At 36.5% G+C, this 14,296-nt stretch overlaps 1 protein-coding gene across 3 annotated transcripts; it reads right to left on the reverse strand.

The window, feature by feature from the left end:
• Nucleotides 1–1,945: 1,945 nt before the first annotated feature.
• On the reverse strand, nt 1,946–13,692 carry LOC134577151 (claudin-16-like). Of its 3 annotated transcripts, none has more exons than XM_063435822.1 (7): nt 13,531–13,692; nt 6,866–6,978; nt 6,307–6,436; nt 5,310–5,412; nt 3,869–4,033; nt 3,159–3,350; nt 1,946–2,582 (listed from the first exon to the last, which is right to left on the reverse strand). In XM_063435822.1, the coding sequence occupies exons 3-7, from the start codon at nt 6,418–6,420 to the stop codon at nt 2,491–2,493; spliced, it is 666 nt and encodes a 221-aa protein (XP_063291892.1). In that variant the 5' UTR covers nt 6,421–6,436; nt 6,866–6,978; nt 13,531–13,692; the 3' UTR covers nt 1,946–2,490. The 3 variants fall into 3 exon arrangements, with proteins under 3 accessions (XP_063291892.1, XP_063291893.1, XP_063291891.1); XM_063435823.1 differs by having other exon boundaries at nt 6,866–6,974; nt 13,531–13,542; XM_063435821.1 differs by lacking the exons at nt 6,866–6,978; nt 13,531–13,692 and having other exon boundaries at nt 6,307–6,610.
• Between the last annotated feature and the right edge of the window lie 604 nt (nt 13,693–14,296).

Below are 14,296 nucleotides of genomic sequence, written 5' to 3' on the forward strand. Positions count from 1 at the left end.
AAAAGCATAAAAAAATCTGTCCCAGCCGCCACAGGAGCGCAAATTAGAATGATTCTAGTCATGCAATGCAAATGACTTGGACAAATAGTCAAACTATAGACTTCTATATTATTTCACTGGTATCAAACATTGGGAGAGACTGATGCAGCCAGCAGAGGTCAGTCTACCCAACTTTACTTTAACCCCTTAAGGACCAAACCTCTGGAATAAAAGGGAATCATGACATGTCACACACGGCATGTGTCCTTAAGGGGTTAAAAACAAATACTTCAAAATGTCACAGTTGGTGGTGGATGTTATGAGTGACCAACATTAACATCTCAGCAGAAGTTCTTAGCATTGATTTTTTATTAGAATGTTACCGGCAATATTTCAATATCTATGACGTTAGTCTTTTAGGAATAAAAACAGTTAGATCGCAAGGAGTTTATATACTAAGACATGAGTTCTAATAAGAACCAAAGTGAAACATGCAGGAGCCAGATGGACGAAATCTTACAAATAACATATTTTCTATTTTCTCTAATTAAGCCAAAATGTGACACTTTTTAGCTGATAATGGAGTCCATGTTTAAAGGGGAATTAAAGCTCAAATTATAGCTCTATCAGGAGAAAATATTTGTCAAGGAAATCGTTTGAAAGGTGATTAAGTGAAAATGGTCAGGAATTTATTTTGATTAAATATGTCATTAGTAGGAATGCACATGTTATTGTGGACAGATCATAACATAAGTCATGTGCCATAGTTTGTAAATCACATGAAACTAGTTTTTACAGACTATTACAATTCTACAGAGGTATTCGAATAAATTAGGGGACTGTAGATAATTCCCAATTACTCCTTTTGGAACAAAAAGTAAACATGCAATACAATAATTTCAATGGGAGTTTGGAATATGATAAAACGAGAAAGATGTGGGCATAATTATAGAAAAAACTGACTAGGCAACAATGTGCCACCTGACAGCAGCTGCAAACGCTATTTTTGTTAGACAGTCATGATATTTATGTTATAAAGGGATATTGATTCATATAAAGGAAACACAATTTTGCCTTTATATAAATAAATGGCTAGACTCTAATTTTCCATATGCTTGGGCAGATTTGGGCAAATATTATCAAGAAAGATATTATGAAATGGGAAAACATGCAGTAAAATAAATAGGAGAATAGAAGATCTTAGTTCAGACAAATGTTGTATTTGTTTACACTTTTAATTGAGCAACACAGAGGGGATATGAAAACGTACAAATTCATACAGAGCCAGTACAAATAGTTATTGTCTGCTTTATAATTGGACTTTACAGTGAACATGATTTGCTCAGACTTGAAGAAATGAGATTTCCCTTATAGCAGAGTAAATGGTATGAAAATGTACAGATTCATACAGAGCCAGTACAAATAGTTATCGTCTGCTTTATAACTGGACTTTACAGTGAACGGGATTTGCTGAGACTTGAAGAAATGAGATTTCCCTTATAGCAGAGTAAATGGTATGAAAATGTCCAAATTCATACAGAGCCAGTACAAATAGTTATCTTCTGCTTTATACCTGGACTTTACATTGAACATGATTTGCTGAGAATTGAAGAAATTAGATTTCCCTTACAGCAGAGTAAATGGTATGAAAATGTACAAATTCATACAGAGCCAGTACAAATAGTTATCTTCTGCTTTATAACTGGACTTTACATTGAACATGATTTGTAGAGACTTGAAGAAATTAGATTTCCCTTACAGCAGAGTAAATGGTATGAAAATGTACAAATTCATACAGAGCCAGTACAAATAGTTATCTTCTGCTTTATAACTGGACTTTACAGTGAACATGATTTGCTGAGAATTGAAGAAATGAGATTTCCCTTAAAGCAGAGTAAATGGTATGAAAAAGTAAAAATTTTTAGTAGATAACTATAAAAAGTGTTGTTTTTTTTTCAAAGCCAGATTTGAAAGCTATATCTTAAAAAATATTTTTAGAATGGCAGGTATATGTACTCTGCAAATCACTGTATTATAAATAACTCCACAAATAAAGAGAAAACTTTACTTTTAAAACGAAATTCTTCAAAATGTCACAGTTGGTGGTGGATGTTATAAATGGCCAACATTAACATCTCAGCCACCAACAAATAATAAGTTGAATATTAGCTAGTACATTACAAGTGTAATAAACAAATTATGTCAATTATCGTAGAATTTTACATTGAAAAACAACAGTGAAAAAGTAGTGAATGTGATTTCTACAGTAATTAGCTAATATACTAAAATTCTACATTTATTATTTAATATTGGTATATTGATATGACTATATCAAAAGCAAGTCCACTAATTCCATCAAAAACATCCGATATTGTCTTGCTCCTTCTTCACAAGTCTCTATAAAAGACAACAATACAGGTAGCATCAGACGTTGTATTAACACTATTCTTTATGAATACTTCTGGAAGACGTAGCTTATTGTGTTTACAATCCTTAATGTGCAGGTATTGATCACACTCTGGAGTCAATTGCGTACATTTTCCCTGTTGCTGTTCTTCCATATTTATAAATAGATCTCTGGTTTCTCTTGGACGATCCAATATCTGTAAGAGAGAAGGATCTATCTATTAAAGTGAAAAAGATATAAACACTTCTTGATGGGTGCCAGGGAGTGAGACTCATCATCACCAAAGAAACTAGTGTAGGAACTATGATGCACAATTCTAAATTCGAAGCAATTGTCATTTAAAGAAGCTTGCTGCCAATTGTCCCAAATATGGAATTTCTAAAAACTAAGTGGGACACACAAAGCATTAAGCAAACACTTCTGTGGATATGCTAACAGTGGAGCAATCACGGCGGAAAATACTGTCATTTCCGACATATTGCTCCATTTTGATGTAACTTCACTACAAAGTTTTTTCATACCTAATCACATTAGGTTAATAATAAGATTAGCATTGAGTGCGAGAATGATGTTTGTGCAGAGAATAATAGTTAATTGTGTGGTCTCTATAGAATAGACAAGATAGTCTGTCTTTATCTTTCTATATGTGATCTTAGAACATTCTTGAATTTTTAAATATGAACTTCTAATGGGAAATGTATTATACCTCTATAGATGCTATATTTTAGTTACTCAAAAGTCATTTGAGGTGTTCATACTATACGATACTAACCTCTGAATATATAAAGGCAACATGTGAGGACTATTGATGCCAAAAAGCAGCCAGTAGAACCTGCCATGCCCAACCAACAAGACCATCCAAACTCGTAGTGGATTCCTAAGAACACATTCTGTAAAACAAGGGTCGCTCTTTCAACATAGACATCCACTGCATACCATACGGAGCCGATCATTCCAGGGATTCCTGGGGAATGCGACCAATTTCAATTTAACGAGTTAAAGGGCTAATATAATCTTCAAAACAATTGTAACTTAATAAGTGATTTTTATATATAGATCATGCCCCTGTAGTCTAAGTGCTAAATTCTCCGCCATTAAGAACTTGAAGTCAACCAGGGTAGGAAAAGAACAACTGAAATTGCTCTCATATACATAGAATAAACCATATATCACAAAGATACATGATATATTAAAAGTAAAAGAGATTTATTCACCTCTCCTTCGTCCCAGTGTTGCCTTCATCAAGCTTTGTGGGTGTTACTCTTCATGCAACACCTACCTCCAGGCTGTCCTTCACTCCTTGTCCACTCCGCCTCTATTCTTTTTTTGATTTGCCCTGCTTGGGGGCACTTTAACAAGCAGGGCAAACTTCCACAGTGTCACAATAGCCTTGTTGCCAGCTTGCCAGCATCAAAGAGTGTGCCACATTAACTGATATACATTGATGGGCCAAAAACTGATAGGATAGAAGACAGCTCATACCTCCAATTCCAAAGATGAAGCCAGCCATGTAACACATACGTAGTTTTATACGAGGCTCTTCCCTCAGGAACTTCACTGCGTCCAGACCTAGTACGAGTATGATTAGAGCAAAGCTTGCCAATATATCTGCCGTGATCATCAGGGCTCGAGTAAGTACTATTTTCACTGGAGGAAAAACACAGTTAGGTATGTTATGCACTGTATATATAAATGTGTATAGTTCTTTAGTTTTAAAGCAAGGTATTGAAAGTTATATCAAAAAAGAGCAAATTGAGAACAAAGTTTTAATAAGCTTTGCAAATGATTCCATTCTGTTAGAAAAACATTACAAATTATTTATCTACAAAAATCTCCATGACATTAATGGCGGATTCTGTAGATAAATCATTTGGAGAGTTTTTCTAACAGTATTGAATCATCTGGAATGTTTATTAAATCGATGCCAAAGTTCTAAAAGTGGAGCAAGCAGTAGAAACATTCCAAGAACAACTATATTTATTATTCATTTTTTGCTTAAAACAGAATACTCCTTACCCATAAAGCATTTCAGCAAACTGAAGTGCTTTTGTGGAGTGGACTGTTCCTTTAAGACTGTGACATCCATAATGGCCAAATAATGAGACAGACTGCTATTGACCATTGGCCCTGCTACTTGAATCTACTGTTATAACACTGCCAGATTAACAGCAGCTAGCAGGCTGTTCATTCTGATTTCCTCTAAACCACTCTAAGTTTATTATTTTCTTTGCTTTTGCATCCTCTCTTATATCAGCCTTGTTTCATTCAGTTATCATTCCACTTCTGGCTACAATCATTTCACAAGTATCTCTTGTGTATTAACTTCTCTCAATACGTCGCTTTTTGGACAGTATGGGCGCCTAGTCACAGGCTTTTGAATTAGTAATAGCATGTTATATTATTATTGAGTTATTGTATAAAATGTTAAACAGGGTGACAGCTACTGTGTAACAGCTATTGTGCAACACAATTATGTATTGTTTTATCTGATGTCCCCCTGTCGTGTTTTCCCTTTAAATATGTGTGCTGTGGTTCAAAAAAGGTTATTGTTAATCTCCCTTACACTAAGTATTGTCTAGTGCTTGGGAAAATGGCTGGGATCACAGCTCTGTTGGAGAAAGGGTCGCCAAAGCTATAAACACGGTAGCCTAGTCTAGGGTGGGAAAGACCCTCAGCAATCCCAGTCAAGCTTCGGCGGCTAGGTCAGGAGTGCTCCAGGGTCCCTGATAGCAACGACGAAGCAGATTTGGCAGAGCTACTCAGCCGGGGTACTGGAGCTCCGTCACATTGCTTGAAGTTACTTTTTACATTTATGTCACCTCAGTATGGTACATATATCAAGGTGATTCTTGGCAAGAAGAAAATGATTTTGCTTGAGATGAGTAAGGAACATTTTCTATTGTGTGTAATCAAAAAGACTTACATGGGTGCTCTGCCAAAATAGAATCGTATTGGTCACATGTTTTGATTCCATCCTGTGTGTTGGTAACACATTCCCACCACAGTCCTCTGCATTTTTGGCTGACCTGAAAAGACAACTTGTTTATCTGTGTGCACTAAATTTACTAGAACTTTATTTTTTTTTTTCATCAAAGCAGAGTTAAGACAAAATACACATTTTCAACCAGAATAATCCAGCTTCTGATCAGACTGGCCCATTGAAAGCCAAATAAACCATAATGCCATTAGCTAGCCGGATGGAATGCAGAGTCCCACTATCTGTACAACACTAATGAAAGTAACTCTTTTAGTGCCATAGCAGAGACCAACATGATGTGATGCCCTTTTTTGTGATTCTAATAAAAGTTATGAACATGTTACCAAAATGAATGCTAGGTTGTGTGAGATCCCAGCATGTAACAAAAGAGAACCAATAAGATTTCTGAAACATTCTTAAATGTCAATTTACTATATATTTTCTAGTGTATATTTCTACAGGACACAATTTCTCTTAATGCGTTAATATAATAAGAAAACCAGACTGAATATTTTCAACTGTTCCTATGCCATGTATTGTATTCGTCTGTACAAGGTAAACATTTTTAAATAAAGTCACTTTAAGAAAATATTCTGTGAATTGTTGAGGATGTATTATAGACGTTTCTACCCTAGAAAACCATTCTTTGTTCTCTACTGTAACACAGTTGCAGTCAGTTTCCTTGTTTGTTTTGTTTGCTTGTATATTTACTGTCCATGAAGATCAGAAACTACCTCATGCTTATCTACTGCCACCTCAAACAATGACCAAACTTGTTAAGGAAATACATATACATAAAATGCAAGTCTCCCCACGCCAGTCACATATCCCCTATGTAGAAAGTCATTCAATAAAAACCATGATCAATACAATTAAATATAAAACCGTAAAGTTATATTGATTGCTGTGCTGAAAATTATGTCTATAGCAACATGAGGCTCACCTCTAAGCTGTCATCTGCGTTTACCATCCAGCAATCGGTCCAAGTTGCTACGATTAGAAACACAGTCGAGACAAAAGCCAGGCAGAGGCCCATGAACTGCAGCACCACAATCATTCTGATGTCTGGAGGTCTCCAAAACACAAATAATTGTTTACACATCAAGGAAAGTCAAATACCTGGAACTCACATCAGCACGTACATTGTTGATTGCCCTTGTAAAGGCACAGCTAAATTAAAGTGAACGCAAGTCATGAACCACATAGTTGTCTTTAGGTAATTATTAAAATGTAACCTGCACATCATTGTCTTGTTTTAATATTGTTGGATAACCTTTCCAAATTTCAAATTTTTGGATAAAGTTTTCAAATTATTTTATCAACATATCAAAATATTAAAACACATAGCATATATATAAAAAATATATTGTTCATAATAATAAACCATTTTAAAAGTCTATCCAAAAATATTAAATCATTTGGAAAACGTATCCAACAATATTAAATCAAGGCCCATAATTGCAAAATACCCAACTAATATAAAGATTAAAAAATATACTTACTTGATGCTTGCTTCTGCCTTCTCCAAGTTGTAGGCAGCTGCCCACTAATGCTTAGTTTAGCATCCCACAATGCTCAGTGTGTAGCAGGCAATTGTATGTGTTTTGAAAACTGGCTGAAAGATAGAGTGCAGAGAGTTGACATTAATGTGGCATTTTATAATTGGATACAATTAGTAAGTAAATGTCTAAAGTTCTGTTCCATCGGGCACATCGGGAAAATCCCCGGTGGGCCACGATTGCCATGGGCCAGGAGGGTTCTCCTGCTCTCCCCCGTCAATCAATTCTTAGTACACACTCTGTGCCATTGCCTTGCCTTGTAACTGATTGATAAGTAAAGCAAAAAACTGCTTTTATTATAAATATATTTTAAAATGTGTTAACAATTTGTTAACAATTCTAACTAGCACAATATATATATTACATTTCCTGCTCTTTTATTTAACCTTAAGTTACGTGTACTATGACAGATGTTTTTATATTTCAAACCATCAATTCATATTTCTGGCTAGATTTACTGAACGGCTCAAAATTTAGCAATACAAGTACCCAGTGACCATGATGATAAGGGGAACTGGAAATATCAGATAATTCTGCAGCTACCCCATTATCATTTAATTCTGCCAACATGCCAACCGAAAGACTGGAACCACATATAGACGTGTAGATTTAGGGTTGTTAGTATAGTGTAGCCAAGAGTTCTCTTCTTTCTCCTTGTGATAGAGAAGAGAACTCTGCAGTGTAATACGTAGCGGAAAAACTCTGCGGATGGGGGTGGTTGTCACATGCTTGACTTTTATCTCCCACACAGCACCAACACCTGCACTGTGGACACTATAGAAAGGAGAGGATACACGGTAAGAAAAGTTTGGCTATATTTTGGTATTGAGTATTTTGGGGCATATGGGAAGAGCCAATAGGTGGGATAATAGGAAAAAAGAGATGGGCGCAGATAACATGGTGATGCTGAGATAACGTAGGGGGTGCAAAAGTACACCTCCACATTTATTCACACTTCCTCACTACACAAAAACACACCCACATTCACACATGAAGTCATGCTACACAAATATGTATACCCTTAGACAAACAGCCACACTACACAGTTGCATGCCATATTTACAAACAGCCACACTACACAAAAACATCCTCACATTCACATGCAGCCATGTGCTACAAATGCACCTCGAATTCGCAAACACAGCCACACTGCACAAATACACCCACACATTCGTACATATGCTGCACAAATACATGTCTAAATCCACATACTCAATACGCAACTTAGCATGTTATAGAATGGGGTGCCCAAAATGTAGGTTCCAGATGCTTTAAGACTACAGCTTCCATGATGCTTTGTCTTTCTAAAGGCCTGCGAAGCATCATGGGAGTTGTAGTTCTACAACATCTGGGGATCTACCTATTGGCCACCCCTGTCATAGAATGTGAGGGCTGGTTTGGAGTCTGATGCATTATGTGGGCTACTGTGTGGTACATATTGCCAATTCTAGTCCAAGTTTGGCTTCGTCTATCAAAATATAACTGTGTTATACATATCTCTCTCCACCAAGCTGGATATGTGTATCCTTGCATTCATTTCTAAAACTTGACATGTCTGACTTCCTGATAGGATAGAAAACTGTCTGCTCTATTGTGCTCAGATGATTTCACTGAAAGAATAATTTAGTACTAAGAGATAAAACATAATTTAATTTCCAGTACACGTCAATTCCAAATGTCTCACACTAGCATATCTATTCCATTTGTGTCAAGGGCCCCATATGGCGACAACTGTCTGGGAACACACAAAGCATCAAAGAAATAAATTGCCACTTTGGAAAAGAAAAGCATCTCTTTATTAACAAAAAGGACCACTTTTTTTTTTAACTACTGGAAATCTGGACATAAACAAATTAGTGTTCTGTTCACTAGACAATGAAGTATTGCAAGTTTTCAACCATCTCGTAAAATTTAGGCCAAATTACTATCAGGGATTTTTTTAAATCAATTGGCCTGTTTTTATTTATTTTTACTAAGCTGATTATCAGATATCCTTACAAACATAGGCATCGCTAAAGGGGAGCAAGTCTTCTTCCCCTACAGTTAGTAAGATTGGGTGCTCTCACCAGCTATACTGCCTGTCTGGACTGCCCCCACCTTAGAAATTGCCAGCAGGGTTACTTTAAGAGGTGAGTTGCCTGGCGGAAGCAAGAGCAGTGATGGTATTGCTGATCTACCACGTGCCTGGCATCCAGACAGGATATGGTCCTGCTGAGCAAGGTAGCGATACGGCAAAGCATTCAGGTACGTCTGCCCCCTACCCTATATCTGGAGGACAGGAGAAGAGGAGGTACCTCAGTGTATAGAATGGGCCCAGCCCACACCTGAGTTTTTAAGGGAGGAGGGAGGGCTGCTTGCTAAGTGTGTGTTTGTATTTGTTTGCCTTATGAAATTTGTGTGTGGATTTAGCAGTTTGTGTGTGAGTGAATTTGTGCATGTATTAGGAGGTGTGTGTGTGTATGAATTTGTGCATGTATTAGGAGGTTTGTATGTGTGTGTGTGTATGTGTGTGTGTGTGTGCATGTATTAGGAGGTTTGTATGTGTGTGTGTGTGAATTTGTGCATGTATCAGGAGGTTTGTATGTGTGTATGTGTGTGTGCATTTATTAGGAGGTTTGCATGTGTGTGTGTGTGTGTGTGTGTATGTATTTTTACATCTCATTCAAGAACCAATGACAATATCACAGCTGTTGACGTACCCCCACTGGTGAAATTTGTAAGGATATCAAAACTTGGGACTAGAAAAGCAAATGTATTCACTTCATTTATGATGATGAGTATTATTATTGTTATTACTATGTTTTTTTTTTAAACATGTCAAATGCACACCAATACATACTCCTAGTTGTGAAAGTCTCTTTTTAAAGTTATGGTATACAAGTTAAATTAACACATCGAAGCTTATAGCAGAACAATGTTGGCAGGTATATATACAGTAGTAAGCTAGACGTGTAGTTAAAATTACATGGTGGATGATGTTAGTTAATGAATCTTGCTTAACTGGGCACAGGTTATAAAATAAAATGTACTAAAATAAACATGCTAGACAATATTATATCATGAGGAACTTGTCACGTTATGCAAGGTGAAATAATCAAATGATATGACTAAATTAAGTAGATGCACTTTTTTGTATTTATATTATAAAGATATACTTTTATAAGTATATATACACTCTCTGTCCCATACAGCTTCCCAGGCAGTGGGCATTAAAGCAGATTGCGGCCATGGTAAAAATAAAAAATATAAAGAGAAAAGCAGAAATAGCTGAGTAGCATAACGGTGAGTATCAACTTCGAGAGTTCAGGTGTTGTCTGAGACTAGCAGGGAGGCAGTCGTGTAGAGGCATTAGTAAGTAGGGTCTGCGGACCAGAATGTCTACTGTCAGCCAATGCCCATGCTGGGGGGGATGGCGAGTCGTGGGTGTAGGGAGGCTGCCCTGCAGCCCCAGACCCTTCAATAGGCCAGCACCTGTGTACCATATACTCGGGAGCTCTTTGAGACCAAGTCTTCCCCATTGTGGGCACTGCGGAAGGGCCAGATGTTCTTCCGCCGCCTGTGGCAGCCGGTCTTCCGGCGGTATCGCCGATGCTCCGGAGGCTTTCTCCATGTGGCCTTCAGCACTGGTTGGCAATTGGCGTGTGTAATTGATGCTTTGGTGCAGAATTTGCCTAAGAGGGGCCTGCTCCGTCCCCACTCCTCAGCCCTCCTCACTTTCCTTTTAGGGGTCGGTGGCATCAGCATAGTGCGTTGCTCCAAACATTCCCAAAATCTTTGGAACAGCTTGTCCAGTCGCAGTAGTGAGCACTCCACTGGATTGTGGCAGTTCCCGCCGGGCTGTCTTAGTGTAGGCACTGGCTGCTGTGGCGCGTCCGCCATCTTGCTAGGCCCATTCTCTTCATTGCTTGAGCTATAATGTTCAGCCGGGGCCGGTGGAGCTGCATGCATCGGGTCGGTGAGAACTGGGATAATCCCCGCTGGCCCCTAGGGGGGGAACGGGGACCCAGGCTGGTGTGTGCAGCATATTGTGGCAGTGGGAGAGCAGCCATCTCCCCCCGCCATCGATTCCTGTAGGCCGCGAGACCTGTTCTGGTGGAGCCGATAAGTGAGTCCACATATGTGGTATTGTCAGGTAGGTCTTATGGTCCCCTGTCATTTAGGTGCCAGAATATGCCCGTTCTCAGCTTTCACCAGTTGCTAAGTGGCTTAGTTTGCCATGTATTGCAGGAGCTGCAGGGATACACGTCTGCACGGCTCTGCTGTCAGGCCCTGCCCCCCCTAGGATGCATTTTTTGATGAACAACATATTATTTAAGTTTAAACATGTTATTAAAGTGATAAGTAATAAACATTGCATCTTATTTCTCTCACCTCATGTTGTGTGTTTTTATATACATGGTAATAAATTAAAATTCTTATCATTTATATTTTATTATAACTGAAAATAAAAGCTTATGATTATGTGTAATATAGTCTCATTGCGCATTATTTTATAAACAATATATATAAAGTACTCTCTTTAGGATATCTCGTGGCTCACCCTTGTTCTGTGGGGGCAGACATTTTTAGCTATTAAAAAAAGCTATACTTTTTTGGCTGTTGTTGTAAAATCCCCATAATTCTCTGAGATCAATTGGATGACATAGAATACTGAGGAATGAAGCAGTTACAGCCAATCGAAAATCTAATTCAAATAGAGCCCTCCTCCCTTTATGTTCCTTGTGACGTGCTTGCTGACTGGGAACTTTATTCACTAAGGGCTAAGCTCAGTCAAATGAAATTTAAACACAATCGTAACTCACAGACTCCTTCAAATAACCTCAATGCACACTTACCTGTCCTGGCCAGTCTCTCGTTCAGAAGGTTCACAATAAGGACATAACAGCCAAAAGCCATATTCATTGTATAAAGATTGTATTGTCTGAGCATCCCAGGACATATTTGAAATCAAGTCATTTCTTACCTTATTATATTTGGTAAAATTATTTTATAAATAAATGAGTCGATCTAACCAGTTTTCTAACTTTAAGGAAAACCTAACTGCATTTTATTACAGACACCCCCTCCTGGCAAAATGGGAATTAGCATGTTAAAAAAAAAAAAGCTTTGTTCTCTTGGGTTGAAATAATCTAAAAGTAAAAAACGCTATCTGCCCAACTGTCCATTTGAACTTTTTCACCGTTAAAGGTATTTCCTAACGCACTGTCACATAGACAGACACTAACACAAAACACTGTGAGCATATTTTATTACCATGTACATTTTTTATGTCCCACATATTTTTTTTGTTGTGTTGTCAGCTGTGTCTCTCAACTGAAAATCTCTTGATGTTGTAGTTTTTTTTTTCATAATTTTTTACTTTGTAGTTGCCCATAAAATTATTTTATTTTAAGTCTTTTAAACGTGAACATTTGCAAGGAAAATCTTCTCATATTTACAAAAACAGAACAGAATTTGAAAAAAGAACAAAATGCACACATTTTTTTCAATGTACATGGTCTTATCAAGTCTTCCATTTTCCTATTTTGCCTTATGCATTATCTGAATAATTATGCAACATAATTAAGCAATATACTTCCGTATATTAAGTTATTCTATTTAATGAAATTATCTTTAAAAAAAAATTGCACAATAATAAAAGTTAAACATTTGTTCAAAATAACTGTCTTCATATTGCCCGTATAAGTGTGCTCATAGTTTTTAGATTTTTAAATGTACTACAGGTAAAATGGTAATAGATAACAATGCTCTGTGTGTGTGTGTGTGTGTGTGTGTGTGTGTGTGTGTGTGTATGTATGTATGTATATATCTGTTTGTTTGTTTGTCTGTCTATCTATCTGCATACATGTTAGATAAAATAGTAAATAGTATTATATGCCAGGTATTATATATAAAATAGCATAGAAAATATATTTTCACATGGCAACGTAACAAATTGTGTTCTTTATTTCAAAGAATATCATTTGAGGGGATTTATTAAACAGACCTTCTAACTAGCATAGTAATATATCCATACATAATAATCATACATAAAAAAAATATGAGAATGCTACTATATTCAGCTTTTCTAAAAGGATGAATAGGATACAGAGACTATTAAATATATAGAAGATGTTCTTACATGGACTTTTTTTTGCCAAAGTTTTATTAAAGCCTTCTGCTCGTAAGTAAATCCAATAACTTGTGATACCATATTATTTCAAAATATACATTGCATTAAAAGCATCTCAGAAACCTTTTTATTAAAAACCATTTCAAGTCAATGTGTGATATAATCTCATTAAGCATAAGACCTTGTCATAAAAACACCCTTGATGGTGTTAATTTAATATTTATATTTTAAACCTAGAACACTCGTCAATTAATTTGTTACACAGTTACGTAGGTTGAAAAAAGACTTGTGTCTTTTTTAATTAGAGTTAAAAAATCAAAAACAATAACAAAAATCTTAATAACATGCAAAAGGAGAAAATACAACCTACTACTCAAATGAAAAACATAAAAATGAATCACTTCGGAATATCCAAGTGATTTAATCACAAAATATCCCAACCTTTTTTTTATTAGACACAAGAATCCTTTAGAAAGTAGGAATTTTGTTAAGTTACCTCCACTTTCTGCAAACAGGACTCATTTTCGTTATTCCACGCTGTCCAAATGGAAGAAAACTAATTTGTTTGACCTCTCGGGAACTAGAGACCCGTAATAATAGACTTTGTTTCAGAAAATGTCAAATTGGAAACGAAGTTCAACTAGACTAATCCAGCAAGGCCAACATGTCGATCTCAAGTCACCTCTCAGTGTGAGGGGCAAAAAAAAAAAAAAAATAAAGTTTGCAAGGATTGGTTGTTATAAAAGCCAATATCCGTGTTACTCTATTTTAAGCTTTTCCAAGTCATGTCTGATGTGCCTTGAATTTGTACAATGTGATTTCTAGCCTAATTAACATTGTAATTGCTTGGAAACTCTGTGCAATGTCCAGAAAAAACATGTGCTGGCTTCTGGAAACTATGGACAAGACATGTGATGGAATGATTCTTCCTCTTATAATACAAACTCAAGTATATATTTTACGTGGTATTATTTATTTATTTTGAGAATGTTCTACACACAAAAAAAACAACATGAGATTTCTTTTGTTTTCAAGTATTTCCTGGGGTGCATGAACCATGTCATACAGTTACAAGGCCATAGGTTTGTACAAAACAGACCATTAGCACATATTACATGCATGGTTTGGTTGTACATACACAGAAGCAGATCTTTTCAGGGACCGACATCTGCAGAAGGTTTGTTCTACAATTGAGAAGCTCAGAATGAAAAGTTGATCTATTTGATTCTTTGTTGCAAATGGGAATATCGACAAATGTATTT

The sequence above is a fragment of the Pelobates fuscus genome, chromosome 11 (genome assembly GCF_036172605.1).
Source record: "Pelobates fuscus isolate aPelFus1 chromosome 11, aPelFus1.pri, whole genome shotgun sequence".
NCBI classification, from domain to species: Eukaryota; Metazoa; Chordata; class Amphibia; order Anura; family Pelobatidae; genus Pelobates; species Pelobates fuscus.